Below are 13,142 nucleotides of genomic sequence, written 5' to 3'. Positions count from 1 at the left end.
TAAGTTGGGGCGTGATGGCATCGGGCGCTTATTAGCAGGTAAGTCTGCCATTTATCTTAAACTGAAACTTTAAATACAGAAATCCGAGGATTTCGTTGGAGTCTAAAATAACAGAACGATGCATTCTTGCCTATTGACAAAACAGTAATCGTCAGCCGAGTGACCGGGACCTAGCTATTTAACACTAGTACAAACCACTGTCCTGATCTCATAGTTTGCTCTACTACCGTTTAACACTCTCATTTTGAGGACATGCCATCATACTCGAATTTGATCTGAATTATATGGAGGAAGTGTCATCAACTGCATAAGGAAACTTGATTTTATTGCCGTTTTATTGTTAAAGGGTTTACACGCAAAAACGCTGAAAACTTCATTTCTGTAGAACAATACGTGTTTGTATGGCGTAGTTATAACCTAACAACGTGCCAAGTAAAGCTATACATATCACATATTGGTTCCGACTGGAGTGTCCATGGTTCGTTTTCGATTTCATCAACAATGACCTAACGTTAACAATAATGGAATAAATCCAGTTGTCTTAGAATCCGGATTTTAATACTATTTCCTAGTCAAAATATTATACATACACATCCGGTTTCCTCAAAATGGCTGCTCCCCCAAGTTATTACAAGTTTCACGAAGTGAATAAATTATATTTAACAATTTATTTGATTTAGATAGTGACAATTGTTTTCTTTCGTTTTCAAATATGGATGTATAACTACGATTCAGTGTGTTTTATGGAATTTAATGAACAATAAAGGATGGCAGAAAAAATGGAGGATCCGTTGGCGTTTATAATCGTCGGTGGAGGGATAGCCGGTGTCAGCTGTGCAGAAATGGTTAGTTGTTACAATTCAAGTCCTTATTTCTTCTGTTTACACAACAAACTAAAATAATGATTTAAGTAATAATGATGCATAAAACTGACGAATAATTATTCTATATCGTTGTCAATCTGCCAAAGAGAAATATTTGTCAAAGTCATGTACTTAGTCGAAGGGGTTCTGACAATCTATCTTCTATTTTATTAATTCTTGCTATCGAAAGATATCATGATAGCCAAAAAAGAATCGTAGATAGATTCTCAAAACACATCAGACTGCTTTGTGATGCTATGCACCATGGAGTAATATTTACTTTCACATCTGCGCGATTAAGGCATAAATTTACATCCCTTTGTATCATAAAAGAATGTAAAATACGGTTTTATGATTTGTGCATGATTTGTAATGCAGGTACCTCGTGCCCTTATTTTTATTTACGTTTGTAAATTGGCATTGCATTGTATGTTATTGTGTACAAATATACATTTGTGTTTGTAAAGGTTCATTTGTAGAATGTTACATGTCAGGACTGTCAGGCGAACAAATACAGCCAGAAAAGATAACATTTGAGAAGGACATTGGTGTGACTGTTGATGAACATTTAAGTTTTAGAACACATATCCAAATTGGTGTGAACCAGGCGAACAGCATTTTGAGAGTCCTTAGAAGATTGTTTACCTTTATGGATGATAAAATATTTAACCTACTATTTAAGGTGCTTGTAAGGCCACATTTGGTGTATGCCTCGAGTGTTTGGAGTCGGTATAATACCAAAGACATTGAAGTGATGGAGAATGTCAAGAGGAGAGCAACAAAACTCATAACGGGATATAGAAAATCTAACATACCGGCAACGCTTACAGAAATTAAACCTACCAACCTTAGAATATTGTAGACACAGAGGGGATATGATTAATGTCTACAAAATCTGAAATAACATTTATGATAAACGAGCCACAATTAACTTGTTCTCGATGGATACCAACAGTAACACAAAAGGACATACACAAAATATTTCTTAAAAGATGATACCATTTGGATATCAGGAAAAACTTCAGTTTTCGTGTCGTAGACAAATGGAAAATTTTACCACAATATGTAATAGATGGAAATAATGTTATACAATTTGAAATGTTACTGTACAATCATTTGAAAAGAGTAAAAATAACATTCTCTGCTAGCTAGTTAATTAATAAATTTGATTATTGGTTAAATGTTAAAGATGTAATGTACATCGGAAGTAAACAAATTTAGTATCATATATATATAATTCATGGTGTGGATAGAGAGGCTTACAGCCTTTATCCATTCTTTTAATCATAGTAAATGTATGTGTATATTGACATCATGTTTTAATATTATGGTTTGTGGTATTTCCCTGTAATGCAAGGAGCATTCATATTGCCACTAAACAGAATTTTAAAGTAGTTTAATACTTAAAAGAAATTATATTACCCAGCTATCATCCCTGTGCCCTGAGGTCAACATTCTCCTGGTCACCGCCTCCCCAATTATCAAGGCCATCACTAACTACAAAAAGGTAAATCATACTATAATTGATATAGATATAGAGACATAACATTCCTTGCATTCATTATATATCCTATTGTATCCTGTTGTAAAATAGATACAAATATATTTACATTGTATATGTACATTGTAAGTATACTTTTACAATGAAAATCATCAGCAGTAAATTAGAATTTTTAATTGAAGTACAATATTGTAGCATAAAAAAAAATTCACATTTTATGGAATCTCTTCTCTTTATCATTTTGGTTTGTGGTATGCATCTATCTATGGATTTAATATCTAATGATAATATTTATGTAAGACGCCATTCTAAAGATGTGTTAATTGAAATGTTGACATTGTTACTTGAAACTTAGTCCCCTATGTTGTGGAGCATCAATAAACAATTTACTCCACCAAGATCACACAAATGTATAGTAATACCCCAGACTTAAATTTAGATCTAAGTCTGTGGTATTATTTTAATGGATTGAAAAAAATCATTCATTTGTTACAGATATCCAAAACCTTAGAAGAATTTGATGTAGAAGAACGACCTTGGATGTCAGTACAACAAGACTGCCCAAATGTCAAGGTCATCCAGACAGAGGCTACTGCACTGGATGCTGAAGCACATGTATGTCTCTATGAACAAGGAAATCTAACATCCTTCTTTCTTTTGTTAGTTTACTTATAATTCATATATGATATTATAGTTAATAAAAGAGCGTCTGTCCAAAAACAGGAAAGCTGGAAAAAACCTATTGGGCTTATATTTGTATTTAGGATCTAAAGAGTTGTCAGTTATCTCAATTATCTTAAGGATTAATTCAGAATCAAGTAACCAAAAGTGCTAAAAATTAAAATCTTAAAACAACATGTTGCTGCACTTGTTTTTATTTACACAATAGATTTCATAATCATTTTCATATTCACAACCCAATGAAATTATTCTTCATGTTTTAATGAATATAAAAATTTCATTGCTGTTTTCAGGGCATTCTATCGACATGTTTTTTTTATGTTCCCATCATTCCATGTTACCCTTGGCCCTCATTTCATCAAAATTTTGATACAGATAGAGAACTGTAATTTGTACAATGGTCTTTTTTTTCTTCAGAATTTTGACAATTAATTGATAATTCAAAAGAAAAAAGAAAAAAACCTCATGGAAACATTGAGCCCAAAATTTGAAAGCCTGATTTAACTCCAGTGGGAATTTTAAAACTTCTCATCACACTAAAAAATTCAAACTTGTCCTTGGTTGCTGGTCGCGTATTTGTGTCACTCTGATACATCAAGTTTTCATTTATTTCGTCTTCCATTTAAAAATGACAGAAAGGAAGATGAACAAACTACATTAACAAGAAAAAAATATAAATATTCATAACTTTCATTTGTTAGTTCTTAATGTAATTATGATTATTTTTCTTTAAAATGGCTTACCAGTATATCCTAAATTGAACAGTATTCTATTGGTATTTTATTTTTTTAGAAACTGTCTGCTTTGAAAGAGAAATATAAGGAGATATTTATAAAAGACTAAAAAGAGGAGTCTCCGTCCATTGTAATTGTTGTTTTCATTCACTTCAAATCCATTTTTCAATATTAATTGCAATTATCATTATCCAGTCCTAATAATAATTGAAAGTGATCATTGCTATTTGGATTCACACACATGTATTTCAAATCTGTGATTTGTGATGAATTCAAACAGAATTTTGTTGCAATCTGCCAAAGACTTCCAGTGAGTTGTAAATTCCAGAAAAGTATCTTAACAAAAGAAAATGTTGGAAATGTTGACACTTATGTGTATCTAACAACTTCACCTACACTCCCAAAATGTTTCTGTATAGTTCACAAGTACTATTTTTACAGAATGAGCATTCCAAGTTGTTAGTAATACTACAAATAAATAACTTAGTACATGTATATTAACAATTTCTAAGAGACAGTGTTGGATTCAATTTAGATTAATTATGCCAAAATTCAAATGTATTTTTTACCTTATCTTAAGCTAGAATATCTGATATTTGTCACTGAAACTTGTGTTTTGTTTTTAGATGTTGACAGTTCAGGAAGGACAGACATTCCGTTACAAACAACTCTGTATTTGTTCCGGAGGCCGACCTAAGGTAATGTTTTATTTTGTTAAATAAATAGGCATTTTACAACTTCACAACAATGTTTGTACAAGAGCACAGACTGTTTCAGTGTGTATGTATATTTCTGAGAATACTTGGTAACTGGATCAAGAATAATTTGGAACTCACTCAATTTTATATGAACAATGTATGAAAATGTTGCAAAATAATTAATAAAATTCTCAAGTTATGGTCTGATGTCATGAAATTGAATTCAGGTATAAGTCATGATGTCATCAAATGATATTGACAGGATTTTTTTTCCCTTGAACAGATAGAAAGTTGTTCTGTAGCTTTTCATATAAAATTACCAGTAAATCATTTGTTTGTGTTTTAGTAAATTGATTGGAATCAATGTTCTCTGCTAGGTTATTGCCAAGGACAACCCTTACGTATTAGGAATTCGTGATACACAGAGCGTCAAGGTATGAGATTGTTAACACCTCAGAGATAATGAGAAATGCACTGAATGTTGTATAACTGTGGCCAGCTTTACAAAGCTTCATCAGCTTAATTAGTGAAAAACAGAAATTTTCATCATCAAATTTTGTTGTGAAAGTTTTGAAAATTTAGAACATAATTTTTTGTTTCTTGTCGTCCAATCAAGATGACTCAACAATATTTTTTTATTAATTGATTGATAGAAATTCATTTATATTTACTTATCTATTCCTTTTATTTTTTGTGGTTAATCTTACCAGGCTTTGAACAGTTATCCACAGGAGAATAGTGACCGTCAGCTTACCTTGTGTACTTCAAAAAATCAATAAACATTCTAATCCATCTATCTGCCATATTTTGTGTAAACAAAGTTAAACAGGTGAAATACAGGACATCTAGACGAACACAGAACTCACTATATATAACTGCCTGTCAATATTGTATCAACATCAATGGTAAACATTTCTCCAATTAAAAGCAGTCTCAATATATTTGTATCTATATAGGTATGTAAACAGGAAATATCAGCTAACAAAATATTTGTTTCACTTGAAAGTTTTGGCAAAGGATTATTTTGGCCATATCCTTTCCTTTAGATTTAAGAACAATAAAGTGAATATGTTTGTCAAACTTTTCAAACCATCGCTAATTACACTTATTTAGTGTTATTACACCTCAAATATTAATGAAGTCATTATCTCCCCTTTTCTTATTTGTTTATTACATCTTAATGTTGTAACTAAAACAGTAATAAACAAATCACCTGAAAAGAGCCAACAGGATCAAAAACATTGTGGAAAACAAATAGTTTGTACAGTTGATATTTCCTATCTAAATTATATATATTAGTGATTAACGTTTTGAAAATTTCCATTAGGACTATCCACTATTGAAATTCTGAACGGAGTTGAAATCAATTGAGTTTGAATATCAGTTCTTAATTTAACATTCATAGACAGCATACATATTTATTTACTTTATTTATTTTTTTGTATTTTTTGTTTTCATTTCAATGTTTATTGGATTACAATCAGAATCAATGATATTGTTTTTAATCTTTGATTTTAGGAGTTTCAAAAACATCTACACAATGCCCGCAGAATAATGGTGATAGGAAATGGAGGGATCGCTACAGAGCTTGTGTAGGTAAAAGTAAAGTAGATTATAACTTTGAATTTTCATTCTGGATACTCAAAAATCTTTTCTTGAAGGCTGAGACTATATTTTATATTGGTGAAATTTTTATCAGACAGTCAATTAGAAAAACAAACACTGAAGTGTAGCCATAGGATTGTGCATTTTGTAATTAGCCCACCATCATCAGATGGTGGGGTATTCAAATCGCCCTGCGTCCGTGGTCCGCCCGTCCGTAAACAATTCTTGTTACCACTATTTCTGGAATAGTACTGGATGGATCTTTCTCAAATCTCATATGCAGGTTCCCCTTGGTCCCTAGTTGTGCATTGTACCTTTTTTGGACTGATTAGAATTCAAGATGGCCGACAGGTGGACATCTTGGATTTTGGAAGTAAAAGTTTGTTACCGCTATTTCTGAGAAAGTACTGGATGGATCTTTCTCAAATTTCATATGCAGGTTCCCTTTGGTTCCTAGTTGTGCATTATACCTTTTTGGACTGATCCTAAATCAAGTTGGCTGACACGCAGCCATCTTTGATTTTGAGAGTAAAATCTTGTTACTGCTATATCTGAGGAAGTACTGGATGGATCCTTCTGATATTTCATAGATATTGGTTTCCCTTGGTCCCTAGTTGTGCATTGTACCTTTTTTGGACTGATTTAAAATCCAGGTGGCCCACAGGCAGCCATCTTGGATGTCGACAGTAATACAGCACAAGCATATTGTCCATTATCCACCTGTAACTGACTGCTATCTAATAATACTTTGGGATCTTTTTCAAATGATATTTGCTAATAGGTGCTTAATAAGAATATCTTGTGCCATCATTGAGTACAGTCAATGAAGACCAGTTCATGAACATTTACAACACCTGTAACAAACAAAAATAAACAAATCTTCTAGAACTGAAAACAGATCCTCAAATGGTGGGCGCCAAGATCCCTCTGGGATCTCTTGTTGTGTATGACATTTCATTACCTGTAATTATTAAATTAATATATAACTGCCATACATGATTAAGTAGTTTTGATGTAGAAATGGAGCTACGTTGTTTGTGTTGCTGGAGATTGCTGTTTTCAAAATGTATGGAGCATATTTCCATTTTTGATGTTTTTCCCTATACAAGGTGTATGAATACTCCTGGTATATATAAAATCTGTATGATGTTGTGACATTTGGGCACTGCAGCTTACAGGTTTGTTAATGCAAACTGATATTGTCCTTAAGAGTGCATTGAACCATGAACGTGGGTTCAAAACACATTGGTGGCGGAAATGATGTGTCTGGAAAATTTTTTTATAGCATAACTTAATGAAATTTGGTATATACAATGGTCATACATGTACCAGGAGGTCATACGGTGTTCCAGATTTAGGGCCTGAAACCCCTTATTTACAGAATTATTGTGCTTTGTTAAAAGTTTTTGTTTCCATTAAAATTTTTTGAGGGAAGCATTCATCAGTTTTACTGTTACTGTTGTTCTTTCAGTTTTATGAATGCCTAATTGTGAACTACTTTTAGCCATCTAATTTAGAAATGATGTTTCTGCAGAAAGGGGCATATTTTTGGACATTGGTTTATTTGCAGATTTTTGGTAGTATTTTTGTTTATGTGTCAACAACATATAGGAACAGTTCTTTTCACTACCTGGTATTTATCATTTTATTTTCAGATACGAGGTTGAGGGTTGTGAGGTGATCTGGGCGATTAAGGACAAATCTATATCTAGTGCCTTTGTGGATGCTGGAGCTGCAGAATTCTTTTTGCCTCAACTTAACTCCGACAAAGATGAGGGAAATAAACCTTCAAAACGCCTCAAATATACCACTGAAGGTCAGATGATCTTTTATAGTATTTCTGTGCAGTGATGTTCATTTTTTGTAATAAGGCTAGCTGAAATTAAATTAATTTAAATCAAATTTAATTTAAATGACCTCTATGTGTCCTCCATCTCCATATCAGAGTCTTTTTTTCTACATAGAATGTAGATTATATGTAAAACAACTTGCCATTTACATTTTTCTTGAGAAGCACTTCATTTTAATCCTTTTTCATCTGGCATGTGACATTTGTCTAACAACTTGAACTTAGGACACGTTGTTTGAAAAGAACCATCAGTTTGTAGCCAATGTGATTTTTGATGTTCTAATAAATGGCCATGAAAGTCCTTGATGGTGACAGGGTTAAATACGGTTTTTCTACAATAATCAGAGATGGATTATTTTTGTGTCATGGTGGAAGAAGTAAAGGAATTTTCTGGCTGGTTTTATATGTCGTAGATAATACCCTTAAGGTAGAACCAAAAGAGGAAACATTTGGAGGTGCCTTGGGTCCGGATTGGTCAACAAAAGAGGAAACATTTGGAGGTGCCTTGGGTCCGGATTGGTCAACAAAAGAGGAAACATTTGGAGGTGCCTTGGGTCCAGATTGGTCAACAAATCTGAAAATGACTGGCCAACAGGAGGTATGTGAAATAATATCATATGCATAATTTATTTGACTTCCATTAGTATATTCCTCACGAAAAATTTACCAATATATATAATCATATATGCTTGGACATTTAAGCATGACTGACAAAGGAAGACATTAATTGACTTGTGTCCTGTCCTGTTGTACAGCATCAAATCACCAACAAATTCTGTGGTAGCCACATATCACCATCATGACATCCCCAAAAATAAAGTTTGGAGGTTAAAATCAGAATGTTTAAGAGTTGATTGTCTGTTTTGTTCCTAGCATGAAGTGATGAAGGGAAGTGATCCTTGTGCAAATAAAGTCAACTGTGATGTAGTTCATGTATCATTTGCCAAAGTCCATGAGAATATTCTTATATCTACATTATCTATTTTACAAAACTTGCCACTCAAAGGCATGTTCAGTTGTCCCTACAATACAATGAAGTATCACTCATTTTGTCAGTCATCGTATATGTGTGCACATATGCAGAACAACAGGCAACAGAAATATAGTTTCAAGATGCAATTATATTAATATTAACTCATATGTATAAAGATTGCATCAACATTTTATGTGAAATAACAGTGTCATAATATAAAATGTTATCAGTATCAACACACATTTAACAGGCTAATTATAGTGATGTACACAGCTCACAACAACTCTCAATATATTAAAATTTGAAAGTGTTGCAGAAAAAAATGATCAAACATTTCCTCTGGATGATGTTTTTGAAGTTTAGTAATTGGTAAATATTACACTTACCTGGTAGGATGAAGTAACTCTGTCCATGTGACTTAACATGGATGTTAAAAATTCTGTTAGCAATTTTAACCATGTAAGGATGGGGTCCCCTTTGTTGCTATTCACATAGAAACTTTACCTTGATTCTAAAGAATCTCTGTTTATCATAAAATCATCCACAGTATCAGATTGTTCGTTAGGTGGAAACGTGATTGTGGAATTTACTCATCTGACAAAGAAGCATGAGATTATCAAAAGAAAGATGAGCACTAAAAGGAACTGGTTTACCATTTTTGAGAATCTTGCTAAACACAACCAGGATTGACTCAGGGAAGCCTACAGACTTTGATGTCTAATAACTCTGATAGCTTAGACTGAAAACTCTTCACTGTGAATGATACATTGTAGAAAGCACTTACTCTTTGAATGATGACTTCTTGTTGAAAGATGAAATTTCAGGCAAGTAGCTATGGTTTTATAATCCTTCTGGTATGCAATTGGTACAGGACTCTCCTTGGTAATAACATGTCCCGGCTACTGATTTGTCACTAAATGTGTTGACGTTTCTTTGATATCTGTTACATATCATATAGGATAGTGTTTTTTTACATTGTGAGTGTTTTCCTCGATAAACAGGATGTAAGGATTCCAAAAGGAAAATAAGTTATGTATATAGATATATATATATAGTTACACCTCTCTAGTTTTGCTTATACAGTGCAAAGATGATGTATACCGGTAGATAGATATGTGATATAGGTACAACATGGATCTTTCTCTGTTTTTGTTTTACATCCATTTTTCAGAAAATGGGTAAAGCTTTTCACAATAATGTTACTTCAACAATGAATCAAGGTGTGAATCTGTCAAATTTTATCGAGGTCAAACACGGCTTTCAAAAATGTGACTCCATCACAACATTTATCTTTATACTTTGTACTGGGATAAGAAACAACTATTTAACAGGAATTAATGTCAGTAATTTCCAACACTTCTTTCTAACTATGATGATTATTGGCCGGGTTGCACATAGTGGGCAGGGTTATAGTATGGTGAATGTTGGGCAGGTGAGTGGGCAGGGAAAAGGGGTACCAGTTTTGTAGAATCAACTCCTCCTAGAGTTTTCGATATAGAAACTAGAAACTCTGTAGGATGTTTATATATATGTTTAAGATGTGCACTTATAAATTTAGGATTCATTCTTAACTTTCTCTCTTACAACAAATATTCGACATACTCAACAAATGAAACACCCTTAACTGTCTTATAGATACCATATAACATTGCACTCAACTCGCAACCCAGCCAATTGTGGCTTTGCCCCATTTTACTTTTAGAATATCTTTTTATGGTATTATGGATTGGCAGTAAAAAGAATGTAGTAATGATATCTTTTGACCTGATTTAGCTTTAATACAGGGAAGAAAAAAAATTGATTAAGTCCCTCATAATTTCTCAATTTAACGACTTGTTTCCCTCCCAAATCTGGGGACTGTTTTTATCAATGTGTTGAAATCAAGCCTTTTTAACTTTGCATAGAATGATAAAACAAATTGAGAAGGCTCCTATGATTAAAGATTATTTTGAAGATGAATTGAAGATGATAAGTTTTCCAACTTTTATATTGATCCACTGAAACTAGGATGGCTGAAGAGGTTTTTTCAAAGTAAATGTACAAGTGTAATAGGAGTGGGTTGGTGTAGCTTGTACATAGTGTTAAATATGGTCTCTGTCACTCAGTTGACGGAGCATGCCTCTTTGACTCGCTTGGTAGAGCTGGTCGATTATCGTGCCAGAGAACTGGGTTAGATTCCTGGTCGGGGCACATGACAGAAATGTGTATTTTCCCTGTTCTTTTACTCATTAGATAAATGTAGATCATAATGTAAATTACAGAAATTATGTATTGAAGCATGTGTAAATAAGTTGTAAGAATAAATAATTGATGTGATGTTATTAGAGCATGGGAATTCTTCTATTGTATTACAGTACAATAAAAAGACAGCAAGACAAAATTCATTGTGATTATACAGGAACAAGACACTAATTACATGTTTATAAGTGTGGCAAATTCATAGCATAGCACAATACAGGGAAAATTCACAGTACATCACAAAGCATCATTCAGTGACAGGTAAAATGTTGTGTAGATCCTAACATCAGTGTCACATGATCAGACTAGATAGAAGGGGAGACATGTGAATTAGACATATTACTAAGATTGTTACGGTCATTCTCTCTGCGGGGTGATTCCATATCAGGTTATGCCATTCTCTCTGCGGGGCGACTCCATGTCAGGTTATGCCATTCTCTCTGCGGGGCGATTCCATGTCAGGTTATGTCATTTCGGTATAATAAGTTTCTCTGTTGTCATTTCACCTTGATTGAATGTATGGACATGAAAGATAGCTGTTACATTTTGGCAGAATGATTGTCATGACAATATTTATAGGTTATCTGTGAGTATACGGGTTATTAGATTCACAGTGGCCAGGCTTAATTTAGAATAAATATGTATGAAGAGGCCCATTATAAAACAGGCAAAGCTGTAGTTGTCCTTTCTAATAACAATAAGGTTAAAGAAAAAGTAAAGATTAACACAAAATGTAAAGATTTTTAAGACTTTGTAAAGTGTTTGATCTCCGTTCTTGCATATTTCAGATATCACATCAAGTACATGTCGAGTACAGAGTAGAGGTTAAGGTCATCCATACTGCTGAAGATTTCGTTGCCAAGGAGATGACAGAAGCTACATTGCCAGGATTTACACACGGTGAGAATCGTTTTTTTTTCTTACTTAATGGCTAATGAGCTGGTATCAGTCAGATACTGTAAGCATACTCTACATGTACATAAATTAGCACAAACAAATTTTAGTTCAGTTTCACTTTTTAGCAACTCAGCGCCATGACTGGTTTACAAATCAGTAATATTGCTATAGAGAAACAATGTACAGAAGTGATATCATATTTTAGCACAATACTGAAAAATACTTAAATAGGGCCAAGATACCATGGTAATCTCTTGTTTAATTTCGCAAATAGAAGTTAAAAATTGTTGTCTTTTTAATGTTTGTCTTCAATATATAAAGTTAAACTCTCTATATATTATACATACATAATGTATATCAAAGATACAGGCTTTTAATGTATAACAGCTATCTGATTTGTGATCATCATGAATGAGACCATAATTCTAATTAATAATTCATAAAACAAAGGATAAATAAGAACATAACGAAATATTTGAAACATAAAAAGAGAATAAGGCATTTTGTACATTTGTGTGAAGACGTGAGGAGAGCGTCTCGTGAACAATGTGATAGTCATTATCAGGGTATTGATTGGATTGTATAAGTGAAGGTCTGATAGGACATCAGGATACATAACAGTCTATTGAAATTCCACAGACTTCAGCAAGTTTTACATTTGGCCAGACAATGACATCTAGATGATGTGATAATTAGTGAATAGAAATATCATCAGCACAGGTAAAGGTTGTGAAAAACCTTAAAACAGAGAATCAATAGATAATAGAGAGTCAAGTGAGAAGTGGAAAATGTGGATAAACTAACATCATGTAGAGTATCATTATTCTATCTGTTGAGGATTTCAATATGTAACACGATGTCCCCTTCACCCCTTAGTGACCCCAAACCATATGTAGCTTCTAAGTATTAGTTGTGACCAGATTTGGTCTAGAACATGAGATTCTCGTCCACTAAGTATGAAGGACAAGTGGCAGAGGTTAGGCCCGATTTGGGAAATAGTGGTAATGAATTCAATCTTAATCCTCTGGTCTGAAAATTTGATTTGAGTTTGGTCCAGAACATCCTTAAGTGAAAGGAATTCAGTTTTGTATAAACAGAAGGAC

The 13,142-nt window shown here is 33.1% G+C and overlaps 1 protein-coding gene across 3 annotated transcripts in view; it reads left to right on the top strand.

Moving 5' to 3' along the window:
• Positions 1–623: 623 nt before the first annotated feature.
• Positions 624–13,142, top strand: part of LOC132558944 (pyridine nucleotide-disulfide oxidoreductase domain-containing protein 1-like) — a 32,981-nt gene continuing 20,462 nt past the window's right edge. The window contains exons 1-9 of one of the 3 annotated variants that reach the window (XM_060223568.1): positions 624–845; positions 2,290–2,370; positions 2,860–2,979; positions 4,406–4,477; positions 4,855–4,911; positions 5,996–6,069; positions 7,738–7,898; positions 8,345–8,529; positions 11,931–12,042. In XM_060223568.1, coding sequence (XP_060079551.1) covers positions 768–845; positions 2,290–2,370; positions 2,860–2,979; positions 4,406–4,477; positions 4,855–4,911; positions 5,996–6,069; positions 7,738–7,898; positions 8,345–8,529; positions 11,931–12,042 — 940 coding nt within the window. In that variant the 5' untranslated portion in view covers positions 624–767. Of the gene's footprint in view, positions 846–1,545; positions 2,371–2,859; positions 2,980–4,405; positions 4,478–4,854; positions 4,912–5,995; positions 6,070–7,737; positions 7,899–8,344; positions 8,530–11,930; positions 12,043–13,142 lie in introns of all 3 variants that reach the window. The other 2 variants (XM_060223583.1, XM_060223576.1) reach the window with 2 other exon arrangements.

The sequence above is a fragment of the Ylistrum balloti genome, unplaced genomic scaffold, assembly GCF_031769215.1.
Source record: "Ylistrum balloti isolate Yb309-2 unplaced genomic scaffold, AGI_CSIRO_Ybal_v1 Utg369662, whole genome shotgun sequence".
Classification (NCBI taxonomy): domain Eukaryota; kingdom Metazoa; phylum Mollusca; class Bivalvia; order Pectinida; family Pectinidae; genus Ylistrum; species Ylistrum balloti.
This window is presented reverse-complemented; position numbering and strand designations above follow the sequence as displayed.